Below are 23,487 nucleotides of genomic sequence, written 5' to 3'. Positions count from 1 at the left end.
CATCCATCATTTTACGGTCAATAACAGCAGAACACAAGGCAGAAAAATGGAAAATGGTGTCTCAAAAACACACCCACTGCATGGACCGATGCAATAACTCAGACAAACATCGACTCCCCATAAACATAACACACACTGACACACATGCACATACATGTCACTGACTGGCCCTGGCATCACAGTGCTCACACACATTTGTGCTTTAAATGATAGAGACGCCCGCTCTTCTACACCGAAGTCCTGTCACTCTGCTTCCAGTGCTTCTGAATTGTCTTTGATTCAGTTCTGTTATAGCGTCTGGGAAAGTTTTGTTTTGGTTTCATTCATTTTGTAAAAAAATAAAAATAAATGAAAGTGTGTCTGTGTGTGTTAATTGTAATTTTGTATTTCTTTATTATTTTATTGGAATTTACTGTTTATGTAAACTTCATACTAATATATATATATATATATATATATATATATATATATATATATATATATATATATGGTGATTCATTTCATTTGTACTTTTATTTATTTGTATCTGCTCATTTGTTTATTTGTTTAATCTGAGCATTATTTATTTATTTATTTATTTCTATTTTCTGGTGGAATATCAGCACGCTCCCTTGGTTTAAATGAATGTGAAAAGGCAATTGGTTATGATATCTTTAAATTAGGGAACAATTTGATACTATGTTGTTCACAAATGAGAACTTTCTTAGTTTCCATTTCTTTCGGAACTTCTCCGGTTAGGGCTAAGGTTTCCTTTCAGCCTTTCATCTTGACAGCAGAGAGATACGGGCACAGCTTCATTTACAATACGGGCACGCTGCCATTCCTGCTCTGGCCTCACTCCAGCGTGAGTGAGTGAGTGAGAGAGAGAGAGAGGGAGAGGACACTGCTGAGTGTTCAAGGGCACTAGCAAAGAAGCACTTCTTTCACACACTCACACACACACATATATATAAAGATACCTCAGCTCAGCTAAAATCTAAGGTGTAATAACAGTTCATGACTTTAGCTTTGTTCCAAAACCTAGTGATCTGCTGACTTCATAATAACCTTTTTGGAACTCTTTTCAAATATTTAGATTAAAATTTGTAATTATTTTAAACTGTTTCAGTTTCTTTTACGTATTTTAAGTATATTAGAATATTTCTTATACTGTTTGCTTGTTGCACTGAATTATGGGAGTCAATAAAAAGGAATTTTAGTAAGCAGCATAATTAAGCTGCATACAATTTAGAAGAGGCTTCAGATCTGGAGCACTTCTAGATGCCTCAAAGGAATAGTTCATCCAAAAATGTTAATTTGCTGAAGATTTACTCAGCATTACATCACTTGCTCACCAATGGATTCTCTGCAGTGAATGGGTTTCGTCAGAATAAGAGTGCAAACAGCTGAAAAAACATCACAACAATTCAAAAGTAATCTACACAGCTACAGTCAAACAATTCCATAATTTAAAGCTGCGGAAGGGAATTTTTGACGCTCTAGCGGTTAATAAACAGAACTGCTTGTGTGTTGCGGAAGAACATTGTAGCCGGAACTACTTCTCTCTGTTTATGTCTATGAAGAATCACAAAGGTACTGGGTTACTCCGCCGCGGTGCCCCCGAAGCAATCTAAAATAGTCCGAATATAAACACTTATTATAGGTGCACCCTAGTGATTCAGGACAAGCTAAAAACACGGTTTGGAAAATGGATTCATGGTGTACTCGCTTATTATGTTCATTTTTCTACATTTTGAACACAAACAAAGTTACGGACAGCAGCTCTGATTGGTTGTTTCTTACCGGGAGCGGATGGCTTTCTGCAAATGGCAATAGGACCACTGGGAGGAGCCAGAGGAGCTTGATTTTTTCACAGATTATCTGTCTCATATTCTACTGTCAGGACATAATGACAGGTTTAACAAATATGTAAAAAATATATTTTTACAAAAGTTCCCTACTGCAGCTTTAATGTGTGTGTGTGTGTGTGTGTGTGTGTGTGTGTGTGTGTGTGTGTGTGTGTTCCCTTTACCTTGAAGTCAACAGTAATGCGCTCTACAATAAGCCACATTAAATTTTACACTGTAAGCAAACATGGAATCAATTAACGGCACGGTTTGCATGTTTCACTCCGTTCTTTTGAGATTGTGTGCCTCGGAGCGACATGCTAGCAGAGGCTTTTCCATTCATCCAGGGCCCTGAAAAGAGTAAATAAACATGCACACGGGCCTTTCGCTGTGTGCCGTCTGCAGTCTCAGAAAGCCGTAATCTCTGCTCCCCAAACTCTCTGCCCTTTAACATTTTTACAGTGCTTAGAGGAGGCCGCACACTGAGCATGAAAATGTTAAGTATCGATTGGCGGGAAAACTACAAAGGACCTGGCAGCTGGGAAAGCAGGATGCTTGAAAACCTCTCCTAATGAAGCTGGCATTTGCAGTCTTCAGCAGGACACATGGGCCACCCGGCCAGCGTTTGTCATCCTGTTTAGAGCCCCCTCAGGTGTTTTGGATGAGAAAATGTGCGACAAATGCAGAGTGTAACCATTTAGCATTGTACGTGGAGATAAACTGTCTCTGATAAGTTATTGGTTGTGCTTCCTGATGCAAAATGTACTGTAAATATGTTGCTCTTCATTTTAAAATGTTCATGTTGTTGCTTTTGTTGTTTTATAAACTCATTATCAGCCAAACAATCTGAGTTATGAGTTGAACTTTAGAATGTCTTCTGTTTTCAATTTGTGCCCCTTCTGGGTGCAATGACTGAACAAAACAACATGTTCTCAATCCAAAACTTTCTAGGTTTTAACTTCTGTAAATTTTAAATGTAAAAAAAAAATATATAATAATCTAAAACTTTTATTTCCATGTTTTTAAAAATCACAGATTTTTAGTGTATTTTTAGACTTTTGGAGACCCCTGAATGTTGCCAAACATTGCTCCTGCTGTCTGGTCGTGCTCGTCACAGACCCCAAACACAGGAAGAAATCTTCTCATAGAAATATAACTCGGAGACAGTGGAGTGATTGAGAAAGATGAATATGAGCATACTCGGAGTGCTATAATTACACACTCTTAAGTTGATCGTGACCAGTGATTACAGGGACAGAGCGAGTGCCATCTTGTCTGATTTGGGGGCCGTTTCATGGTCGTTAAGGAGCGTTCTGCTAATTAGCAGGATGTGTCTGCACTTGCCTGGAGAATCAGCTGTTATTTGTGTCAGATTGGGACATGAGTGGGTCCACCCTGTCTGAGTTGTCACATTTGCAGTATAACAGTCTATTTTAGTTTCTTAAACTGCCAAACAAACAATCCAAACAGTGGATATTTTTTGGAGGATTATAAAATTGTTTTAAAAACAACTCACATACAGTAAGACTCAGGAAGAGCTTTGCTGGATAATGTGTTTTGTGGTACTATCATGTGCTCATATTTGTGCAAGTCAAATATGCATTAATGGGAAAAAGGTTTCGTCAAATTTTCTGCAAAAATACTATGCGATTGTAATGATAAAATCTCCATACTCATCGGGAAGAAGGAGGCGGAACCGGCGCACAATCAAAACACTTTAATAATTCAAAAATAAATACAAAACGGCGCACCAGCCCCTCACGGACGACTGGTGCGCATAAATAAAAAGCAAACACATAAAATAATGTCCCAGGTCTGGTCCTCTCTCGTCCTTCACTATAGTCACTCCAGTTTTATATCCTTCCATTTCCTACGTGGGACTCGATACCGGCGGTGGGGCGCAGGTGCAGCTCATCTCCAATCACTACACCTGGCCTCACTCCCACGCCTCTCGGCCCCGCCCCACTCGCCACAGCGATTTTTCTGTTATATAAGTAAATTATTATATCTGCAAATAATATTTCTTGTTAATTCACTACAGTGAAATTAATAGGTTTGTATTGTACCATGTTTTTTGATTATGCATTGTTTCATGCAATCAGTAAATAAAATGTAAGCATAAAATACAGTTTGTTCTTTTCTGTGTGTTGCATTCTAGTTGCAGTCTTCCTGAAGATAAAGTCACTCTGATGTGTTTCTTAATGTCAGTTTTTCCACTTTCATTCAAATGAACACACTGTACTGCAGATATGGTTATGCTGACACAATGAGTGGACTATGGTTAATCTAACTAGATGAACTAATTTTCCACACTTTAATGCAGCCCCCCCAAAAAAAAGGGTCATAAAAGAGGGAACTCCATTATGTACACTTTATTCCATAACATAATTAGAAAGAGAACAAATGGAGGTTAATCCTTCTGTTCACAATATGTTTTTCTTCTAAAAAAATATACAATACACACATTGTGTTGTAAAAAAAAAAAACTAATTGACTTTAATAGAAGAATCCCCCCCCCCCCCCATTTTATTCCAGTGCACATTAATATTTTTTTTCTGTAAGACCTTTTTTTAACCTTGATGGCCATTTTTATACTCCCATTTACCTTTTTCAGCATGGGAGTAAAAAAAATAAAAATACCATTACCAAACAGAATCTCTTAGAACTGCCATTTCTGCAGTTTTCAGTTAAGTAAAAGGGAATAACAGAATTGAGCTTTCAAAAATACAAAAAGTATGATGAAATATTCAAAGACATACTGACATTATATCTGATATTTAAGATGCAAGGTATTCTTGTTTGCTTGCTTTAACAAATTCATAAATGGCAGATCATGGAGCACTGAACAGCTTTATGAAGAAAAGGTTTCTAGGTCGCATCACAAAGGTCACCAGTGAATCCACAATAACAGGATGAATATTTAGCCACATCGGATCAAAAGAATGGTTCACCCCCCAAAAAAATAAATAATAATAATAAAATAAAAGTATTCACCCTCAGGTGATCCAAGATGTAGATAGGTTTTTCTTCATAGGAACAGATTTGGAGAAAAATGTAGCATTACATAATTTGCTCACCAATGGATCCACTGTAGTGAATGGGTGCCGTCAGAATGAGAGCCCAAAAACCAGAGGTACTTCAGTCCATCAAGCAAAAAGCTGTGTTTTTGGCCAGAAGCAAAAGGTTTGAAGTTAAAAACATCTTACATTATAATTACTGGTTTCTTACAAATCACACAGCTTTTCACCTCACAAGACATTAATTGATGCAGATTACTTGTGAGTCATTGTGTATCAGTGGTTTGAACTCGCATTCTGACGGCACCCATTCACTACAGTGGATCCATTGGTGAGCAAGTGATGTAATGCTAATTTTCTCCAAAGCGATTCTGAAGAAACGAAACCATCTACCTCTCGAAATTTTCAGCAAATCTCCATTTTTGGGTGACTATACCATTAATAACTATTGTGCTTAAGCAACACTGTATAACTGTTTTTAAGAAGCTGACGGCCCATCATGAGTTCTATTGTGCTTGAGAACTCAAAAACACACACACACACGATTGTTTATGCATGTATACATGCAGACACTTTCCTTCATCAAGCACATTCACAGAAGACATACCCCCCCCCCCCCCCCCCCAATCCACCTCCTCACATCCTAGTGGATTGTGCGAGACCACCGCTGTTGGGAATAAGATCTTTTAAGAGTGTTGCATTCTGATGCAGTTCCATCATACAAGAACACTTTCACGCTGCGTTCACAGTTGCACCACTGCTAGGTTAAAATGTTAAGAGAGCGTCTGCTGCTGAGGGGAATCTTTGGCATTAAGCCCATGAGACGAATGTGAAGATGGACAGCAGATAAGGATGGATCAATGTAATCTCACCAGTTATGTCACTCTTCGGCTTCCTCAAATGGATTCTTGGAACAACTGGGCTTGAAAAGTTTGTAGAGACTCACAGTGTATGATTTGAGAAATCTCTTTTAAAAATGTCCTTTTAGATCCTGCAGGAAATGAATGGTTTTGATGGGATGCCCCACAAGATAATCTTCTCCAATTGCAAAGGAGTGCAGCTGAACGATTTAATTACTTGCAGGTGCGTATCATCACACTCCATCTTTTATCACTCCTTTGTTCATTTCAGCTACAGACAGTACCTCGTTTCGTTTATTGGAGTGTCCTGTGTAAATTGGAACGCCAATTATTCAGACCAATTGGGTGATTACTTAAAAGAATGTGAGGTTTTATTTGAAGATATGGGAAGTAGGCTACAAACTAAATTTAGACCTGAATAATCTAAACTGTTTTTCCTCTGTATACTCCAGGCTGGTCAAAATACCGAATTTATAAATTGAGTTCTTTTCCGTTAATAAATGTCCAATTGTATTGAATTGCCACGAGTTGGCAGATATTGCATGCACGAATACTTCCACATTTAGCATCTGTGGCCACCACAATTTCTGGCGCAGTGCAGTGTATGGAAACAGTGAGGAAATTAAGCACAAAATTAAATCTTGTGTTAGATGTCTGGACGAACAATACTGATACGATTCATCGTGTATTTCAAGCTTCTGGAACTCATTACTTAGCTAATATACTAAAATGTTACATTTACTAATGTACTGTATTATAATTAAATGTAATTATTTTTGATCAACCGTTTTGACAAAGAAAACCTAAACCATTGATTTAGAAAAGTCCGCTGGAACGTTTCACCATTTGGGATGCACATTACATCCAGCAGATGGTGACAACTGAGAACTCTTTATTGGCGAGTGAGTCATTTATGCAACTGATTCATTCAGCAATAACGATTCACTTGGGACCGAAACACTTACTGTACTGTGAGGAGGAGGCATGATCCTGCTTTGGCTTCATTTGGTGTTTTTATCGCTGGTGGAGCAAAAACAGACAAAGTAACTGGCCGTATATAGTGTCTAAAATGTAAGTTACTCAGTATTAACTTTTTATTTATCATACCGTTGTGTAAAAACAAGCAATATCTCATTCAATACAACCTCAAAGCCCTCCATTTTCCAACCTATTGAGTTTGATTTGCATCACCCGGCTTTCATTCCCAGCTGTGACCTATGTGGAAATGAGGGGATCAGCGATTAGCCAAGCGTTTACGGGATGTGGCCAGCAGGCACTTCAGAAACAATGCTATGGCCGAGCTTTTTGGGTTTGTTCAGTGCATTGCCATTCATCACCTCTCATTACAGGTTCTAGCGACTGGTGACCCAGCGATACAGATACAGAGCTCTTCATCCACCCCCATCTGTTCTGGTCCATTAGCCTGGGAGATGGGCCTGAGTCTGCGGTAAATGCTTTTCAGAACATCTTATCCCGCTCATCTCTGTGTCTCTCGTTGCAGCATACCAGCTACACCACATTGATCCATTCCATCCCCATGAAAACAGCGACAACATCCTTGCTTCCCGGTTCCAGATTCAGGTCTGTTTGCACATACTGTTATGAACGGGGTGCTTAAAAAGATGTGAAAACTGTAACTTGAAGGCTTCATAAAAAAGAGCACAAAAGACTTATGTTAGGGGTTGAAGTATTAACATTTTGTAGATAATGCATCTTGTACCATTTTTGCTCATGACTGACTTAAGTAAACATCAATATAGTTTTATTTTGATGTTTTTTACAACAATTACATAAGTTTAGAAACCGTCAGAAGAATTATACATTGTCCAATAATATAAAGAAATTGAATAATAATTGAACATTATTCATTATTTTTTTTATTCAACTATTTAATTTGACGTTTTTTTATATATAAAAATGACAAGTTTAGAAATTACCAAAGAGTTGTACACTGTAATAAATGCATAACATTAAAAAATAGAGTATTTCCAAGATAACAATACAATTATTGGCCTATTAATGTTATTAGAGCTTAAACTATACTGTATATACAGTGAAGACAATTATTAACTGCATATTATTTGTTCAGTTATTTAGCAAATAACTTTAAGATTTAACTTTAAAAAATTTGGTCTGGCTCTGTCCTCCATTGTTTCTTCATATATATTTGTTTTTTTTTTTTGGTCCTCTGAGGAACATGCTGATGATTCATCTCCCCTCATGTAAGGCAAACTCCTCAAATACATTCACACGCTTTTATCTATTAACAGAGAGCAGGTTTGGCATTTTCAATAGGCTGTGGCCGTTAATGACACCATTAAGACAACAAATCTGCTCCGCTCACACTAATTTATTCATGAGCACATAAGGAACTCATCCTCTGAAATGTGCAATTGACCTTTCCACTGGCTTTCGGGACTAAAACTGCCGCTGTTTGACTACGGTCAGGCTTATTACATGTTTTAACACATTGGCTGCAGTTGTTTGGTAAGTGCTCATTCATTATATGACCGAAGCCTTGCCAGGACTATGACGAGCAGAATATGCTGCTGGGAAGGGAGTGGAAAAGAATCTGTATTACCTGACTGTGGGCTTACAGATGAACTGCCCTATGCTGTTTCCAGATTGTGTTTTATGAGCAGAATACTTCCACACAGCCACCCTCTCTCTTCCTGTTTAATCAGGGAGCCAAGTGAGGTGTGTGCTTCCCTTTTTAATCTGCCTTCTAGCCCAGATAACTCATTTGACTCCCTGCAGACCTCGTGTAGTTTTAGTATGAGCGCTGAGAGTAGATTGAGCACATGGTCCCGGCTGGATAAATGTGTGTTCTGTTTAAATGGTGTATTGATCATTTAGAGGCAACTTCCTTTTTTTATCCAGGCACTGTTTTAAATCAATCTTCCAAAAGTAATTAGAAAAATATGGAAAATGTGTTATGTAAATGTAAGCATAATAACTTTAGATCAGAGATAAGTAGTGTGTAATGATGCATTGCATTTGTTTAAGATAAGCTGTAGGTTATATCGCTAAATATAGATAAAAGTGACTGCTTCATTTTATGCTTAATTAAATCGCGACAACGTTAATGTGTTGTTTTAAGTCAAACAAAACATATCTTAACGTATCTTCCCCTCTACTAAGGTTTAATTAATTTAAATTACTTTAAATTACACCCACTTTTTTTCCTTTCTTTTTCTCTCAGTGGATAATTATATTTTTTAAACAAATATAAGTTATGAAGATATATGCCGTAGTAGGCTTTTAATGTTAAATTGAACATTTATATTTTTACATGTAGACTATACATTTTTATATTGTACAAATATTAATTGTACAAATGTAATTGTTAAAATATCATCTTAAAAAGTATAATCAATTTTGTATAATTTCAGCACAAAAAAAAAAAAGTCCTGTCATGATTCATTTTTAAAACTCTGCTTTTTATCCCATCAATCAAAATTTCACCATATATCAGTGTAATCAAGCAACGATTTTTTTTAATATTGGAAATTATGTGGAATTCCATTTGTGTGAAGAGAGCGAAAGGGATTAGCATGTGCTAATGAGCGTTTGATGAGCCAAACAGGAAGAATTCAGGCCAAATCATTTGTGTCTGGCACTGGACACGGCCGCCAAGCACTGAAACTCAGATGCATTTCATTATAAAACTACAAATGGCCAGTTAAGCCATCAGATCTACTAGAGAGAGCAGAAGAGACAGACTCAGAGGACACTATAAAATAATAAGTGCTAAATCAGTACCGCAGAATAATATCTGTATCTCCTCCTCAAGGTTGTAGTGCTACTTTGAAGGAGTCCAAATCACTCACTCGCTCAGAGTGCAACATCAGCTCGTCTATAGGATGACTTCTGAAGGATCAGATGAGAGACAGTCTTTCAGGATTTGAATGGAGAGAGAGAGAGAGAGAGAGAGAGGGAGCAATCTGCCCCACCGCTGGTATCAGATGACCTTCACTGTGCAAACATATCCATCTGTTGTGTCTGCAAAGATGACAGACAGCCAAATAGTGCCTTATAATTAAGGAAAAAATGTAGCAGACTTCAGACACTTAACAGGATTTTACTAGCAAAAGATCACCAGATAAAGGCAAGCCAAACATCTTTGAGCATTAATAATGTATTGATTGTGTTTTTAAAACAGTACAAAATACATTGCCATGCTTATAATGATATATTTGCCATATTTACTATCACAAACGGCTCACAAATGATGAATACAGTAATTATTTCACATTTACAATTTCTCAGTTCAGCAGAGGTGTCCCTCAAAGTTTAATACAAAGTGAATTGTCTTGGCAAGCTTAAAGTCTTTTTGCTTTCAATAAGATCCAAACAATATTTTTGCGGCATGCATTGTCTGATTTAAGTGTTTTGATGCTTTTACACAACAATAAAAACACCATAGAACAATTGGCAGTAATTACCGGGAAAATGAAAGCCATGCTCATCTAAATGCTGTCATGAAAGGTTTTGCTGTCATTAGCAGACATGATGGACGCTCCAGTCAGAATTGGCAGGGCATTTTATGAAACATAACAAATGACCTTTAAAGGGAGCGTGTATTAATCAGAGGCTGAATGAATGCATGTAAACTCATTAACAACATTTGGCCTTGGCTACGTGTCTGATCCCTAAGCATTTTTCACACATCCATAGGGGCGACGTGAAAACTGAGAAAAATAAATTAATACAAATGCAGATTTAAAATTAGATTAAAGCGAAGCGCTTAAATGTGCAAAACTCTCTCCATGAATCTAGGGTGGTTGCTGGAGTGTTTTTCCTAAGTGGTTGCTAGGGTGTTCTGAGTGTTTGCGTATAAAGTTAAAAGAGCCCACTCATGTCTTAAAAATGTCTTACAGTGTTGATCTGGTCTTGGGGCAATTTAAAGGGGTCACATGACGTTGACAAAAAAAAAAAAAAAAACATTATTTTGTATATTTTGTTGTATTGCGATGCGTTTATGCAGTTTAAGGTAAAAAAAAAAAAAATCCACCCACCCTACAATATTGTTGCTCCTCTAAGCCCGGCCTTAGTCAAACAAGTCGATTTTTAGAAAGCTCATCGTTCTGAAAAGAGCTGTGTGCTTTGATTGGCCAGCTATACAGTGCGTTGTGATTGGTCGAATACCTCAAGCATGTGATTTATGACTTATGAGGTTCAGGAAACTTTCCTCCATAAAATGTGCTGCACACACACTTAAATATTTGGTTTGTACTGTTATGGAACAGTGTTTTAAATAAAACTTCCACAACTGATTTCTAGTTTTGTCCTCTGCCAAAGTAGTTTGGCATTTGCAATAAAACACACAGCATCTCCACAACATGGTGGCGGTGATAATAAAAGTTAAGCCTTCTTTCTTTGCGCATACATTTGGGCGGTGTTATGCAAATCTTCCCACACAGTGACACAGATATGTAGGGGGCGTGTCTGAACTAGGCATTTTAGGAAGGCGTGGATGAGCAGTCATTTTTATAAAGTATATCTCTTTGAATTTGAGACTTGAAATCTTTGTGACTTTACTTATCTTCTGTTTGCACAAACAGCTTATTGCACTCCAGAGACAAAGGAAATCATGCAATCGCATCATATGACCCCTTTAAGTCTATTGTAATTGTTCAGAGGGCCTCAGCAGTCTTCCACATGGGCCTAAAGATGAATGTACCACCTTGTACGACAACCAAGAAAACAGCACAATGCTGTAATACACATGGTCAGTCATCACACAGGATTATTCATTTGCAGGCCCATATCTACAAACAAACAAGGTAATAATCCTCACTATTTAACAAGCAAAAAGGCATTTTAAAAAGGAACAACCTGAAAACTGTCTGACAGTCAGTACATAACAGACATGAGGATAACCCAACTGTTAGCATGCATTTAAAGCACCACATGTCACAAAGGCACAGTACCAAGGATGATGCATCCCAAGCAAACTAAAACTTCCCCTTTTTATAAGCACAACACAAGCACTAATTGGCTCATGAAACTTAACCAACTGACCAATCATGTATAAGTACAGACACTGATAGGTTCACCTGTTTGGGTAACACCACTCAGTCATACCTGGTGTATACCTCACTCTGCTACACATGCATTTGTGGGTGTGTGTGTGTTTGTGAGTGTGTGCACACGTGGTAGATTCTACTTTATCATTGCACAAAAGCACAACAGATGACTACTTCATTCAGTGGGAATGACCCAAGATTCCGTATGATGTCATCCACCTGCAGGTGGGCGGCATTGTGTCACTCTTTAGGGCTGTAAATTCAAGTCTTCTCCTGTTATTGTCATTATTCCAGCACAGTGCATCGAGCCAAGCTTGCAAAGGCAGGAAACGTGTGTGTGTGTCTTTGTCTGAGTGTGTGAGTCAGAGCATGTGAGTGTGTCAAGACCATTCTAGCCGGCAGATGGACACCCGGAAGAGCTTCATCTCTGGCCTCATTGGCTGCTCACATAACAGACATGCTGGGATATAAACACACCTGAGCCAAGTTTCTCTCCCACAGGCTGCTGCGAGAACAATTGTTGTTCTGCAAACCACGGTTTTGTGTCAGTATTAGTATTTCTAATGCGTGTGCTTTGTGGAATGACAACAAATAAATCCAGTAATCCAGTTAGATTTCTCGTCTGAGGTTCATGTACGTAATAAGATCTAATCACAGATCAGTAGGATAAATAAAATACCTAGAAATACCCAGGCATATGGTGTTTGCCCCATGTTTATTACACTGGATCTGCTTGCCTATAATTCTCCTGGAGTTTACAGCACCTTGTTTTGCTTCCCAGACTTATTGTTGAGTATGGAAAGCCTGGTGACACCTGGTCTGAGTGTTTTCTTGCTGGGAAAGAAATAATCAGCATGTTGTCAAGCTGAAGCAGGAAATATCAGGATCTTTGGTGTCAGACAGGCGACAAGACACATGCTGATCCCTTTAATTTCCTTTGTCTAGGGATCTCCAGTTCAGCCTTGGGACTGTATTTAATGTTTTTCAATTTTGCTCTTTTGATTAACTTGATTAAATGTTTACTCTCATACAGTATATGCATTTATTTTACGGAAAATGCACATTTTTAGACAACGTATTTCAGAAATGCACATACATTTCGCATTATGTGTGCTGAATTTTAAAATGTTTTTAAGAGAAGTCTCTCATGATTGCCAGGGCTGCATTTATTTTAACAAAACGTGATGTTAAATTATAAATGTATTTATTGTCACAATGCCTTCTTGCTGTGCCTTAAAAATAATTATTTTTGTTAAAATTCTGTGAATACAATCTAAATAAGTAATAGTAAATGCAATTTTATTTGCAGTGTGATCCTTTTGTTTAAAACTTCTGATGAGCCTGCCATTGGCATGAGTTCGAGGTGGGACTGTTTGTTTGCCTTTACAGAAGACTCCTGTTGAAAATCGTTTGGTACCATGAGCAGTTGAAGGTTTAGAAAGCCAATGTAAGGTCTTATGTAAATGACCTGGCAAGAAATTGCCACCCTGATTCAAATTGATCAGAAATGGCAAAATTTCCTCCTTAGGCCTGAAACATACTCTATGCAAGTACGTGTGCACAAATGCTTGTAGTTATTCAAGCTCAATTTCATGCACCAGTGAGTTCTGAAATGTGTCAGAACACAGTTTATAATGCAATACAAGTATGCACTGCATTTACAGCTTTGCCTCAGAGGGTGCTATTGTGGCATTTAGCATTTGTGTAAACCAACTGCTGCTATGGTCAGATTTCTCTTTCAAGAACAAACATAAAGTATGTGCACTGGATCAGCGAGTTGGTAATACTTTGGCCATGCATTCACGTTTGTTTGCTTGAGTGCTTCCTTGCATTTGTGACCCTTCAGATAGTGTTCCCTTTGTATTGTGTCCTTCAAGTGCAAAAAAATGATAAAGATACTGGGATTATGAAATGCAATACATTCAGAACAGTAATTGAGCAGATAAAATGACAAATTAAGTTTTTTTGCAGTGATTTGAGCACACTTTTTCCCCAGTGTCACAATAGCACAGCTGTCAGAGTCAGAGGCTGGTTAATATAGAGCAAGGACAGGAGAGAGAGATGGATAGAGAGAGATTATGAGGCGTGGTAAAGAGAGTAGAGGTCACTGATGGCTTTATTACTGTAGTGTAATAAGAAATCACCCAGATGGAAAGAGGACACCTGCCATGGGCTCGCATAAAACCCTCACACATGCTCCCAAAATACAATAATGGATTTACCATCTAGATCCAATATAATGTTGCTGGAAATGACTTTTGAACAGTTTATTTACTTTTTAATTTGAAGAGCCAGTGAAATTGGAGTTTTTGGCTTTTAGTCCATCTTAACTGTCGGCTTTGAGTTTATCTGTACAGGATACTATAGTGTACTGCAAAAAAAATAGAAAAATAAAAGAAATTTGCTTTAGAGGTTGCATATATTATTTTAAAATTAAACTTACCTCATAATGTTTAAAGGGGACATTGGATGCAAAATTCACTTTTACATGGTTTACGTATATAGCAGGACACAACCACGTACAAAGATAAAAATCCTTTCAGTATGATGTCATACTGATGTCCTGTATAAGCATATTTCCGCCCTTAGCCAGTTATACACTGTCCTCCATTTACTCCGTGCTCGAGCAGCTGTAGTGAAAACAAAGTCTGTAATCAGTGCAGGTGTTTTGTATTTGGATGTAAAACGGAATATAACAGTCTTCATTTTCTCCTGACATCAGAGCCACTGAGGACCCAGTGGATTAGATTTGGTTTTGATGGTAATGTGCCAATGAATACACCAAAGACTAAATAGAGGGGTGGGGCGAGCAGTAGCTCATTATCATTTAAAGAGACATGCACCAAAACGGCTCGCTGTGAACAGAGCAGTTTTTGACTAAATAAAAAGGTGTTTTTTTTAATGAGACTATTGAGGAATTTTTACTAAAGTATGCTGCAGACATTTCACAAGACCCTGAAGATTCATACCAACTTGTTAAAAATGTACATCTGATGTCAAAATGTCATAGCTGGATCTCCTGGTGAAAACAGGACCTTTGGTTGAATGTCTGGTGCATATGGCAGACAAAATTGGAAACACTTCAGGAGTTTCAAAGTTTTCATCTGATTGGTTGAATTCTACAGGATTTCCATGAGACGTGTTTGTCGCATTCTTTTACATTCCACCTGGAAGCAAAGATTCTCTGATGTCAAACCACCTCACTAAAGAAGTTACATACTTCACCCCTGCATATAGCCGTAAAACCATGTTTAAAGTATAGAAGAAAAGATCTGTTGCTACTTTTATTTCATTGTGACTTATGAAATAAGAAATATGAATATGAATAAGAATATAATTTTTTCTTGGAGAAAAATGGCTAAAAGGAACATTGTGTTTGTCATGACCTCTTGTTTTTTACAGTTCAAAATGAAATGTTTGGGTGTTACAGTGACATGTACAGGTCAAAAGAAGTACATCACATCTGCTTAGTTTCAATGACTTTCAAATGAATGGAGACAAAAGCTTCTGAGTGCATCAAGGGTGAGATCAAACAGGAGGCACGCCTTGGCCCAAAAGCGTTAGCTAAGACCAATAACAGCGTAGACACCTGTCAATCAAAGAATCAGATCCATATGTGCAGAGAACACCTTCAGCTGATATCTTTCAGTTCCCCTAAACAGATCTGTAGCTCTGTTCCAAAAATTGTTTGCTAAATTTGTATTGATACCCAGGTATTGATTGAAACAGTTATAATAGACATTCTCACTTTTTCTTTCTTTTATTCTGACATGTTTTCACTGAGCTTCTTTCATTGTACTGTGAGATTATCTTTTCCATAAAAGATACGTTACCTTAAAATCTGTCTAAATGTCTTCTGGAACAGCCTTTGAATTGGCAGTGCACGTACGATCCCTTATAATGGTGCTTTTGAAGACAGCTCAATATATTTTGTAACAGTGGCTTTTTCTTCCTTTGAGAGTCAATATTGTATGATATCAAGAACGTTTTGAATCAGAAATATCCTGTGAGTTTCCTTCATTTCTCAGTCTGTGCAAGGTTTTTGACATTTTACTGTTACTTTGGCATTTGACAACTTTGCTGCCCCCCACCTATTTTTCCACTGAGCTGATGTCTGTACATGGCAATGTTGACTGATGTGAAAATGTTCAGCCTTATTTCTACATGACCTGAAGTGGGTTTGCTGTGATACCTGGATCTGGCATGACTGTATTGTGTGTGTGTCTCATAACTGAATAGCAAATAAAAGGAATAGTTCACCCAAAAATGAAAACTTTATTGCCCACAGCACATCTACGATGTAGATTTTGTTTCTTCATCTGAATAGATTTGTAAAAATTACGTCACTTCGATCATGTGCAGTGAATGGGTGCCGTCAAAGTTAATATTGCTTTCTCAAGTCATTTAATCTGAATCAGGAGAAACATATGCACAGATCAAGCACTGTTAACAAGCCAAAACAGTCCAAAAGTTTTAAAGAAATATGTATGTAATATGTAAGGATTTTGCACATGCATTTTCTGTAAAGCTGCTTTGAAACAATCTACCTATATTGTGAAAAGCTGTATAAAAATACATTTGAATTGAAATGAACTGAATTGAAATTTTAAAAGAGTTATTATGGATTATTTTGGCCAGTTTATCCACTGTTTGTCTCTCAGTCTGATGGCACCCATTCACTGCAGAGGATCCATAGTGATGTAATGGTGAATGTCCCCAAATCGGTTCCTTTAAAGAAACAAACTCATCTACATCTTGGATGGTCTGAGTAGATTTTCATCAAATGTTGATTTTGGGAGGAACTATTCCTTTAAGGTAGTCATTGTCCTTTTCGACCTTTGTGTATAAATGCAAGTGACCTTTTATTGTATGGTCAAGAGCAGCATGAACAATCTTTCTGGCTTCTTCTGTTGTGGTTTAATTCAAATATCAAATTCATTATTTTTAGGATGCAGTGACTGACCAATCAGAATCAAGTAAGAACGATATATAGGAAAATAGTGATGCAACAATATAACTTCTGTAGTGTTGACAGCCACAGTGCAGCAGCTTACTATACATTTACATAGCTTTAGCACAGAGTACGATTTGCAAATGAGTCATACCAGCATGAGGGGAGGAGGAAGGGATGAAGAAAACTCATCTGCAGTCCAGTTCAGCTACACTTCTCTCCATTTTTACAAATGTAATTCTGTCTCCATTTAAGTTTCAAGGAGCTTTACATTTTCACTTTATCCCCCTTTATCATTCCATCAGAATAAAAGCACTATTCCACTTGGTGAAACAATTTGATTCACCTGCAAGATCCTTTTTTAAATATGTATGTAGGCCAGCAGTCTCTCTTTGGCAGGTCATTTGAAATCATCCACAAAATTCCTATCATCTCTCGCTCTTTCCCTGGCATGTGAAAAATCTATCCGAACATGGCACATTTTCAAGTAGTGCTCATTTTAGAGAAAAACACTTGCTTTGGGGAAAAATAAAGGAATACATTCAGACATTTGACACCAGTGTTCATGTTACTGATGATTATATAAACTGCTAGATTTTTATATTTTCTGAAGGCAATGGAAGTGCTGTTTTATCATGCAGAACTCACTGCCACAATGCTAGAATGTTATGAGAGGTTGCTATAGCATTGCATTGCAGTTGCTAAGGTGTCTTGCTTTGTTGCTAGGTAGTTATTTACTGTTCTCAAGTCAAAAGAGCCCATTTTAGGTCTCAGTGATGTGGCTCAAGTCCTTCCTTCAATAGCAAACAGCACTAATTTATTGCATTTGCCATGATAGCAACACCATTTTTACTAATGCCAAAATAAACTCATTTAAATAATATTTCTTTTCAATTAAGTCTTTCACCATAATCTCTAATGAAACTGCTTTACTGTAATACAGTTTGAGTTTGCTCACAAATGCTACTGAAAGGGTGTTTAGTGCCATCTGGTGGAAAGACATTTAATGGCCACATAATACTTAACATTCAAGAGGGCCTTAAATAAAATCTCCTTTTTTATGGATTTACGTTTTTGTGCAAAACTTGTTACGTTCATGTAGGAGTGGGATACGTTCAACTGGTGCATGTGTGTCCTCAAACAGCTAACTGCATGTAATTTGAGCATTAATTGAAATCTTTTGTTGCCTTGCATTGACCTGAGCTACTGTGCTCGGCGGCTCTTGAAGTCGCATGTGTCTTGTGTGCTTCCAGTAGATATGTGGTTGAATAACTTGAAATTATTGTTATGTATCCGGACTTTCGAACCAGTAACATGCATGTGATTTTCACAAAATGATAAATGTTTTTACTTAATGTCTGTTACTAATTGTGTAGCATTCTGTTTGATGTCATCCAGATTGAAGAATGAATGATTTGCTTTGGATATTTCATACCCTTTGCATTTCCTAAAAGCATTCCTTGTGCTGTTGCCTCACATGCTGGTCATGAGTCCCAGTGTGGTCCCACTGGAGTCCAACTGTTCTTCGGACTGTTCTTTTTTCCAGGAACCGAGAGTGTCACACTCCATTACTGCAGAAACATGCATTAAAAAGAACTTGTCCATTGATTCAAAACACTTTAGATGAATCAAAGTCAGACGTCAAAGCTTCAAGGGCAGAGGAAGAAATTCACAGGAGCTCAAAAACGGTGCGGTGGTTGTGGCGGTGGTGAGAAATGGGCAGTGTTTTCATGAGGGAGGTTTGGGTTATTTTGTAGGGTTGGGTTATTTTCATCAACAAGAGCTGCATTAGAAAGGGAAAAGGAAGTTGTGAAAGTCTGAGATAGGAGCACATCAACACTGGACCGTTTGAGAGAAATAAATCTCAGTAAACATGCAGCCCACTATGGAGGAGTTGGAATCAGAGGACTCTGGTGTTCAAGATGTGGGACCTCAAATCAACGGGCTGGTGGTCCAGATCCTGGAGACGATGTCAGTGCTGCTGGTGCGGATCAGACAGAAGCTTCTGGAAATGGCTCTTCTGATCTGTGTGATTCTGCTGGTGTTCTGGGTGGCTTTGTTCCTCTATGGCAGTTTCTATTATTCCTTTATGCCCACTGCCAATTTCATCACGCCTGTCTACTTTTACAGGTGAGGTGTTTACAGGTACCCAGAAGAATACCTTAAATCTTAATCCATTTTTTCATCTTGTTTTTGAGTAAACAAGCTTTCACGAAAAGCACAATTGGGTGTGTGTGTGTGTGTGTGTGTGTGTGTGTGTGTATGCTTAAACCTCATAAAATTTTAGAATATGTTCTTAAAGAAAACACATTTTTCTTGCCCCATTCACAAATTCGTATTCATGATTTAAGCGTGAACTTCACAAAAAGTATATGCATCGAGAAAAACACTAAATTAATAAATTTAGATAAAAGCGTAGAAAAGATAGAGTTTGGAGCTCATGCTCAAGGAAGAAGAAACTGCCCAACCTGAGCAAAACATGCAATGTTAGTTGTTGATATTTAAATGGACAAAACGTAAGATGAAATTCTAATAGTTTGAAATGAAAAATCAATGAGATATTTTATAACAGGAAAGCAGAGTAATTAAATATTTTAGATATCAGTTGTCACTCTATATCCCAATAATGTGTTGGTAAGATCATATTTAAATGATTCGATTTATCAAAACGCTGTAGTTGTGCGCTGTAGTAATGCAATACATTGATGATTGAGAGATGAACAAATAAAAATTCCTGAAAAGCCTGATTGATCATCTCTGATATTCAAATTATAATGATAAATAAGTGCTTTAGTCCAGTAAGTGTTCATCTTAACCCTAACCCTAACCCCACAGCAAAAAGGCTGGGTGTACGACAGTTTTTCCAGCAATATTTCGGTCATGTTGATAATCCATATTCTTAAAGGGGGGGGGGGGTGAAATGCTCGTTTTCACTCAATATGCTGTTAATCTTGAGTACCTATAGAGTAGTACTGCATCCTTCATAACTCCAAAAAGTCTTTAGTTTTATTATATTCATAAGAGAAAGATAGTCTGTACCGATTTTTCCCGGAAAAACACGAGTCGCTGGAGGCGTGACGTGTGGGCGGAGCTAAAGAATAAAAATGCAGGGAACAAACAAAAACACTTGCACAACTCTGTTGATGCTCCATCTAACGTCACACAGAGCCATACTCGATAAAAAACTTTCCGAAACTTGTGACAAACCAGAAGGAGTATTTTTGGAACAAAAATACTCCTTCAAACGTACAACTTAATTTTTGAAACTTTGTCCATGTTAAGCATGGGAATCCAACTCTTTAACAGTGTAAAAAACTCAGTATGCATGAAATAGAATTTCACCCCCCCCCCCCTTTAAATGCTTAAATACAGTCAAACTGAGTATCATTTTTAAAAGACACCACCTTGTCAGATGGTAACAGGCTGTAAAATATAAAAAATAACACAGAATCTGCCTATGTTCATCAGAGTTTATCATCATGTTTGTCATCCTCTTGTTCATGTAGACTGTGTTTCTGATCAGCAGGACTGATTGTCCGTCTCCTCATCACTCTGTGTGTTCTTTCCCTGTGGCTAATGTCTCTTTACTGAAAAATGGAAAACATCAGGTGACCATCCTTGATCTCATCCTTACTTAGTTTCTTTATTTTACATTTCTTTTAGACTCAAAATTGTTGTTATCTTTTATTGCTGAGTTTAGTATATTATGTGTTTTGAAAACTAGCATGCTGCATTGTTGTCAAATGACCTCACTGCATGTCATGTTGATCTCTGCAATTGGTGTCCAGTTATGTTAGTAATTGCGTCTGTCCAGTTTTGGGCAAAAATTACTTTTTGGTGGTCTGATCAAATAATTCTGGGGGGAAAAATGATGATATCTCTTTCCTGCCTATTTCAGGTAATGACATACGGTCAGCCCTATCAGATCACACTAGAGCTGGAAATGCCTGAGTCTCCAGCCAATCAGGAGCTGGGAATGTTCCTAGTGAAGATGACTCCCTATTCTAAAGCTGGTCAGATTGTTGATGTAACAGCTCGTTCTGTAAGTACACAAACGAGGAGACAGGTACGCATAAAAAACATTTTATTTTAAAAGCATAAATCTAATGCTTGCTTTTTGAAAGATTACACTGAAATGTAAAAGGAATAGCTCCTCCAAAAATGACATTTTTGTATATGATCTTTCTGAACATGTTTAGAACATTTTGTTTTCACAATGCATCTGTGGTATCTCGTCAGATCAACGTTATCTCTCCATCCCTCTCTCTCTCTCTCTTTCTCTCTTTCAGGCAATGCTCCATTATCGCTCTTCTCTTCTTCAGGCTCTGGGCACAGTGGTCTTCTCTCCCATGCTGTTAACAGGAGCATCGGAGCAAAAGCAGCCAGTCACAGTGGAGCTGTACTCTGAATTCAAAGATGATTCTGTGAGGGATAATTCTGAACACCCTAGCAACACACTAAACCTCAGTTTTAGCAACTGCACAGAAACTCTATAAACCCACTCAGAATACTTTAGCTAAGTCTCATCTACAGTATATGAGTTATCATAACAGTCACTCTCTTTTCTTTGTTCAGTACAAACCCACTGTTGGAGCCGTCATTGAGATCCATTCCCAGCATATTCAGATCTACAGAGCTCATCTCTATATCTTCGCTCACTTTACAGGCATCAGGTTTGTGTTTGTGGATTCCTGTTTTTGCTGTGTTGCTTAAATATAGTCCCTAAAATTGTCCATACTTTAAATAAAATGCTCTGTGCTTGAAATAATCAGCCCACTCAAACATTCACCTGATGATGAGGAGGAAGTCTTTCCGAATCTCTCTGCACAGGTACCTGCTGTATCACTTCCCTTTGATATCAGCACTGATCGGGGTGATGAGTAACTTTGCTTTCCTCAGTTTGATCATCGTTCTCAGCTTCCTGCAGTTTAATCTAGGCAGTCACAGGACTCCTGGAAAGGTGCGCTGCTCTAAAACTGAGCATTTACTATTCAATATACAAGACATTTGCCAAGACATACTCGACAAAAGTGTGGATTGCATTGTGTGTAATCTAGCTTGTGTACTTGTGTTCACATACTTGCATATGTTAAGTTCTGGGCATTCTAGTTTTGAAATAGTGTCTTTGCTTTTCGTCTGTGTTAATAACATTTTTCTGTGTTTTACTTGCTTCAGGCTATTAAGCAGCAAGAGGAAAAGAATGAACCAGATGACCTGAATGATCAGTCTGAACCACAGGATGAAGGCAAGGCCCCAAGTGAAGTCTGGTTTATGCATCATAATTTTTTAGACCTTTTGCAACCAATGTAATAATAAAAAGGGTCAAATTTTAAACTTAAAGGCACAATATGTAATTTTTTTTATTAAAATATCCAAACACCACAGTGTTATATAATTGGCTGACTTGTGTACTTACATTATCCCAAATGTTTAAATCCAGAGAAATAAGCAATTTAACTAAGCCCCTTTCACACTGCATGTCGGACCCAGCAAATTGCCGGAACATTGCCTGGTCGCCTTCTGTGTGAAAGCAAACACGTCCCAGTTGGGGACCTAGTAACATTGGCTGGTTCATTCCCGGTGTTGTGCCCAATTTTGACCCCCTGCCAAATTATTACCCCCCTCGTTCAAATCACTACCTGATTGCCTAAACCTAACCCCACCCCTAATCCTAACCCCTCCCCCAAACCTACTCCTAAACCTACCAATACTGAGGGGGTAATAATTTGGCAGCGATACAGAATTGGGTACAACACCGATTCTGACCCCACTGACATCATTGTATGAACAAATGGAAACATTTTTTCAAAATATCTTGTTTTGAGTTCCACACACAAGGCAGTGAGTAAATGACACAATTAGCATTTCCTAGATGGTTTTTTATTTTTTATTTTTTTATTTATTTTTTTTATATGAATTGACCATATTTCTTTATACAGCCACTACAACACATTTGTTGAATCCCCTATTATTACAGAAAATGTTGACGCCATGGAGTGCAGTTCATTGGAGGTGGAAGAATCCATTCCAGACATGGGAGTGGAGGAGGGTGTCGATGACTCCAGAGAAGCTGCTGAAGATGAACTCATCTGTGAGGCTGGGGGTGGAGAAATGATTTTGAAGCACAGGCATTTATCACAGTGCATGTCACAGTCATCTCAAGCGTTAACGGGCACTGTAGATAAAACTTACTACCGTGTTGGTGTCTGTTAAAGCAGCTAGAGAGAGAATGGAGCCGTCTGCTAAATGAGGGTAAACGTTAAAGCAAAGGCCACCTGCTGGACTTCATTGATTTGTTAAAAATGTCCTTGTTTTAAAAATATGAACTTCATGCTGGCTCTAATCACTTGTATCATTAATGTTAAAAATAATCAAGACAACCACAAATATACAGTATAGTAACCATTTATGTATTGACATAACTCCAAAACTGACCTTTATATGTCCATTGTTGTTGTTGTTATTATAATCCACAACACTGAAACTGGTGAGACTGTGCCAATAAATAGCCAAAGGAGGAGAGTATAATTTGTTTGTGGTTTATGTCTGGAAAATAACATTATTAATTTGCATTCATTTACATGTATTCCACTTTTCAAAATGTAACTGAGAAATATCCAGTTATTGTAAAAAGGAGCTAAAGGATATGACTTTACTTAAAGTTATTTAAAGGAAATTTATAAGTATGACTTTATCAGAAAAAAAAATAACTTAATTTGGAAAAACAAAATGTACAATATTTCTACATCATGATATTGGCTGTACTGTGTTTATACTGATTTTATAAATACAAATATTGTATAG

General features: G+C 37.6%; 1 protein-coding gene across 4 annotated transcripts; it reads left to right on the top strand.

The window, feature by feature from the left end:
- The first annotated feature begins 18,295 nt into the window (after positions 1-18,295).
- On the top strand, positions 18,296-23,208 carry LOC113045120 (seipin-like). Of its 4 annotated transcripts, none has more exons than XM_026205297.1 (8): positions 18,296-18,813; positions 20,207-20,291; positions 20,582-20,749; positions 20,973-21,107; positions 21,259-21,356; positions 21,514-21,643; positions 21,859-21,940; positions 22,661-23,208. In XM_026205297.1, exons 1-8 carry the CDS (start codon positions 18,557-18,559, stop codon positions 22,894-22,896), a joined length of 1,191 nt encoding a protein of 396 aa, XP_026061082.1. In that variant the 5' UTR covers positions 18,296-18,556; the 3' UTR covers positions 22,897-23,208. The 4 variants fall into 4 exon arrangements, with proteins under 4 accessions (XP_026061082.1, XP_026061085.1, XP_026061083.1 ...); XM_026205300.1 differs by having other exon boundaries at positions 18,297-18,813; positions 20,582-20,725; XM_026205298.1 differs by having other exon boundaries at positions 18,298-18,813; positions 20,210-20,291.
- Positions 23,209-23,487: the final 279 nt, after the last annotated feature.

Source organism: Carassius auratus, chromosome 27 (genome assembly GCF_003368295.1).
Source record: "Carassius auratus strain Wakin chromosome 27, ASM336829v1, whole genome shotgun sequence".
NCBI classification, from domain to species: Eukaryota; Metazoa; Chordata; class Actinopteri; order Cypriniformes; family Cyprinidae; genus Carassius; species Carassius auratus.
Note: the sequence above shows the minus strand (reverse complement) of the source record. Positions and strands in the feature narration are given on the sequence as shown.

What these genes read in the sequence shown, in the direction of transcription:
- LOC113045120 (XM_026205297.1), top strand. Translation starts at nt 18,557, where the DNA reads ATGCAGCCCACTATGGAGGAGTTGGAATCAGAGGACTCTGGTGTTCAA. An exon ending in ACGCCTGTCTACTTTTACAG is followed by an intron (nt 18,814 to 20,206) that starts GTGAGGTGTTTA and finishes GTTTCTGATCAG; the next exon opens with CAGGACTGATTGTCCGTCTC. An exon ending in GTCACAGGACTCCTGGAAAG is followed by an intron (nt 21,644 to 21,858) that starts GTGCGCTGCTCT and finishes TACTTGCTTCAG; the next exon opens with GCTATTAAGCAGCAAGAGGA.